Raw genomic sequence first — 5,164 nt, forward strand, 5'->3', positions numbered from 1 at the left:
TGTTTTTGGGGGGGGGGGGGCTAGACCAATATGTTTTATAAAAAGAAAAGAAAAATCTTAAATCACAAGCCCAGAAATGGTTAGGATAAGGGTCGACTTTATGCGAACCGTTGGCTTAATTTACATATATTGCATTCTATAGTTTTGAATTTAATTTAATAATGAAAAAAGAACTAAAGTTGTTGTTATGTTTAATGTCAAAGGTTGTTAATGGAAATATTAAATTGCATTGGATCGGAGCAGTTATTTATTTCCATGATTTTTTTTCCTCTCTTGATGTTCGGTAGGTCATTACATTTCTTTTATTTAATTTGTTGGTTTAACGACCTTTTACTAAAAGTATAGACTTTTGCGTTGCATTGCCGAAACTATAAAATTAAATGGACGGAGAGAGAGAAAGAAATATACATTGTATTAAGTAAAATTACATTTTCTTAATTTATAGGGGAAATTCAAATAATAAATATTGCAAAAAAAAAACATGATCTCCTAATAAAAACAAAAACAAAGAAACATGTTCTCTCTCTCTCTCCCGTGTACTCCACCACCATCAAATTGCGTTGGTCGGTATCTTCAATTCCCTCTCGTGACCTGCGAAATGTTTTTTTGTTTGTTTTTCCAATTATTTTTTTATCATTATATATACACGCAAAATACATCCACCCACTTCCTTTTTAACATCTATATACTAATTTTGTTACCTGTTAACAATTAGCTTTTTTTTTTGTCAAAGACCAAAATTTTGTCAATCATGTAAAATGGATTATTATTTTTGGTATCTTTCAAGTTACTCTTCAGTGCGAATATGTATATATATATAGTACGAGGTATAAAAGCTTTTTTTTTCTCAAAGAATATATATATATATATGTGTGTGTGTGTAGCCCGTGAAGGAATAATAATAATAATAATAATAATAATAATAATAATAATAAGAAGGTAAGAGCATGATAAATATAATAAAGATAAAGCGGAGGTACATATATATATACACACTCACGGGTTAGGGCACAGAGAAGCCGTGGCGCACAAGCGGACATGAAAAACCTCACATCATTCTTAATTTCTTAGTATTATTACTTGCCTTTTTTTTTTCCACGGCCCCATTCCCATTTCCATTCGCCCATATATATATATCCATCGAAACGTCCAATTCATCTTAATTATGGGTAATTACTTCTGTATTTATATTCATCATTTAGTTTTAATTAGTATTCTTTTTTAAAAACACATTGATGGCATGTATCCTTTTACAAACCACGGGTGTATGCATATATATATATATATATATATATTAAGATATGGTACCAACCAATGAATGTTATATAAGATTTTTGGATGGTAAAAATAGGCTAATTCGCTTACTTCGAATTATATTTTTCTTGGTCATATATGTATATGTATGTAGAAGTTACGTGTTTGTACTTTTATAAAGTTTGGAAACATATGTATCTATCTTGATTCCAATCTGTGCATGTGATGCGTTTTATTTGGTTTGCTATGAATAGATTTGATCGGATTTCGTTTGATTAACATCTATATGTATCAAATACTTTCAATTTTAATACGAAAAAAAAGAGCAAAACTATGATTTTATATCATACATATTATACACGCCATATAAATAAAAACTAATATATGGGTCCTTAATTTTATCTACTGCTTAAATTATTTATAGATTTCATGCCATGGATCATATATATATATATATATATATATATATATATAATGTATGTGTGGCGGTATGTTTGTTTATAGATATGTGATATGGGCAAGCACATGGATTTCTTCACGAAACGGGATATGTGGATTAGCGGGGTTAGGTCAAAAGACCTGCACGATTTGGAAATCTATTTTAAAAATAGGTTTTCTATTCACATCTTTTTATTTTTACTATACAATATAGATTCCTATTATCGTTATTTTTAAATCCAAATGCAATTAAACTTTGGAAGTTCCATATTAATTAACGTGCTATTTATCTAACATCATAGAAGGTCTGTAGGGTGTGCAAATTAAAATGGTTACATTAGATAAAATTGAAGAAAGTAGATAATGGTAAGACTAAAGTAGTAAAATCAATTTAGAAAAAAAATACCAAAATATATTAAATATCTGTAAAATAAAAAGATTTAAAGGCAAAATACAACTATATATACACACAATATTAAAATCGAAATTAATATCCCACTACCACCACTAACTTAAAAATCAAATACACAATCACAACAGAAAGATGGAATAAAAAATAAATTAAAGCCTAATAAAACCCAATTCTAAAGACTCATGAAATATCAGTCAATAATATGATAGTAAAAGAAGGAACGAACGTTGTATAAATAATTTCCCCATATCTTCATGTCCTCGCGTACGCTGCGAAGTTAGGCGTATGAACTTGACGTCAATAAATCAAATATCGTAATTAATATATCGAATGATTATTTTCTATATATAAAAAAATATAATAAGCCCTCAATTGGATATTTTTTCTATTCACGAATTACAATTACAAAATGATTAAAGTATTTACAATATGCAAAAATAACTATCGTGGAATTAGAATTAGAATTACAAACTAGAACCTTTTACGATTCAAAGCCAGGAACGGGGCAAGGAATCACATTATTTGACCGAGTTATTTAAGACGATATAAATGAATGATTCCATTTAACATACTTAATAACTTATATTGCTAATTAAAATATATAACACGTAAAAAAATCCCAAAAAAACTGTGATATTAATACTGAAATTTTAGAATTCCTATAATAAATATGAACTCGATTGTGATATATGAGATAAAAATTAAATAAAAATAAAAATAAAAATTACAATATATATATATATTTAAAATTTCGTGTTTACAATTCTTTTTGTTTGCATTTCTAGATCTAGGATTATTTAAACTTGCATAAAATATTACCCACACACATGGTGGCAAATAACACAAGAACCGAAATTATAGTCAGACATATACCGTACAATTTCGTCTAAATACTTTACAAATAAAATAATTCTATGGATTATATATGCGTATAATTTCTGTTGCCATTCCCCTTTTATAGGTAACCACCTCATTCCACACACACATGTTTTCGTCTTCATCTCCCCTTGTACCCATAACCACCATGCCAAACCCTCTCTCCGCCGTCGCTCTCCTCCTCCTCCTCCTCGCCGTTATCTCCGGAGACGTCCTTACCGGAGCCGAAGCGAAACACCACCGGAGATCCGGCGACGACTTCCATTTCCATGGCCGCCGTCACCGCCAACGCCGTGGCTAATCCGCCTTGGAGGATTTGGAGTACTCCGCCGTGTCGTGCAGGGCGTACTCGGCATCTCTTGACGAGTTCGGTGGCGTCGGCGATGGAGTGACGTCGAACACGGCGGCGTTCCGCGACGCGGTGGCGCAACTCAGCCGGTACTCAGACGACGGCGGAGGTTTGCTGTTTGTTCCCGCAGGCCGGTGGCTCACCGGAAGTTTTAACCTCACCAGCCACTTCACCCTCTTCCTCCACCGTGACGCCGTCATCCTCGCTTCCCAAGTAAGTCTTTTTTTTTTCCATAAAAGGTTTTATTTATTTATTTATTTTATTTTGTGGACTGTTTTACTATCTAATTTTAATTTCCTTTGAAACTAAAACGACGAATGTCTTTAACGACTTTCGATGTTATTTTCCCGATTTAGTTTAGCAATTTTCAACGCAGCGAAAGAAAAATGATAATATATGAGCATGAAGATAGATACATATAATTTACATGTATATGTGTATATGTTTATATATACCCGTGATCTTGTTTGTAAATTGTTTTTTATTATCTGTGGTTGGGTCATTCGCTTCACATGGTTGGGCAAAAAAAATGTAGAAAAGAAAATCATATTAACAATGCAGGAATCTTTTTTTTATATGAAAAAATCAATTTAAAACAGTCGATGAGTATTCTGTATACATGATTGGAAAATCACGTCATTATCTCAATCTTTTTTATTTTACTATTTATTTCCATAAATAATTGCGAAATTATTTTTACAAATCAATAATTTAATTAATTAAACGTTTGGTCAACCACAAGCCGATGAAATAGAAAAGGGTTTAGTGTGGGTACGCACTGGTGTTGGCTTGTGGGGACCACATTTATTGTGAAATCTCAGCCGTCCGTTGTATCCATAGGCATACAACTTTATTGGGCCTAATCTAAGCCCCAATATCATACCATGGGCCCACATATTGACCCCACCCCCCCATTACACCATATGGATAAACTCTCGTGAGTCGTGTATGAAATTATGAATGTATGCAAGTTACAATTTTCTAACGATTTTATAACGAAATCACAACTTTTTTAAATATAAAAAAAAACCGTAATTAGGGTAAAGTTTCCGGTTAGAGTTATTAATTTTGGTGTATTTTGACAGAACGAGAGTGACTACGAAGTGATAGAGCCGCTACCATCCTATGGACGTGGAAGAGACACAGAGGGAGGGAGATACATCAGTCTCATCTTTGGCACCAATCTAACGGATGCAATCATAACGGGTAAATTCACTTATCCACCACCATAGCATATGTAAATTCATGGACCGACAATAATCGTAACGTAACATATGTTTTCTTGTGAAAAAAAAAGGTGAGAATGGGACAGTGGATGGGCAAGGGGAGCCATGGTGGGGGAAGTTCAAGAGAGGAGAGTTGGAATACACGAGACCTTACCTTATTGAGATTATGCATTCAGATGGAATCCAAATCTCTAATCTCACTTTCTTGAATTCCCCTTCCTGGCATATTCACCCCGTGTACAGCAGGTACGGTCCATATATAACCGAACCGGATCGAACTAAAATCCGTTATAATCAGTATATTATTTAATGGGTGTTGTTTAAAATTTGCAGCAACATTCTCATCCAAGGTCTGACGATACTGGCACCGGTTACGGTCCCCAATACCGACGGTATAAACCCTGGTAAGAACCGGTTCTGTACCCAGCATCCGGTTTGACCGATGGTTAGCTAAATTTCGGCTAGGTTCGTGGATTTATTTATTTTTATTATGTTTTTCTTTGTAGATTCTTGTACGAACACGAGGATTGAGGATTGTTACATTGTGTCGGGAGACGATTGCATAGCCGTGAAGAGTGGATGGGACGAGTACGGAATAAAGTACGGAAT

The 5,164-nt window shown here is 33.4% G+C and overlaps 1 protein-coding gene across 1 annotated transcript in view; it reads left to right on the forward strand.

Moving 5' to 3' along the window:
* Nucleotides 1–3,281: 3,281 nt before the first annotated feature.
* Nucleotides 3,282–5,164, forward strand: part of LOC104806999 (probable polygalacturonase) — a gene marked incomplete at its 5' end in the record, with an annotated part of 3,244 nt that continues 1,361 nt past the window's right edge. The window contains 5 exons of the mRNA XM_010532113.1: nucleotides 3,282–3,542; nucleotides 4,415–4,535; nucleotides 4,627–4,801; nucleotides 4,889–4,959; nucleotides 5,062–5,155. Coding sequence (XP_010530415.1) covers nucleotides 3,282–3,542; nucleotides 4,415–4,535; nucleotides 4,627–4,801; nucleotides 4,889–4,959; nucleotides 5,062–5,155 — 722 coding nt within the window. The remainder of the gene's footprint in view (nucleotides 3,543–4,414; nucleotides 4,536–4,626; nucleotides 4,802–4,888; nucleotides 4,960–5,061; nucleotides 5,156–5,164) is intronic.

The sequence above is a fragment of the Tarenaya hassleriana genome, unplaced genomic scaffold (genome assembly GCF_000463585.1).
Source record: "Tarenaya hassleriana unplaced genomic scaffold, ASM46358v1 Cleome12, whole genome shotgun sequence".
NCBI lineage: Eukaryota > Viridiplantae > Streptophyta > Magnoliopsida > Brassicales > Cleomaceae > Tarenaya > Tarenaya hassleriana.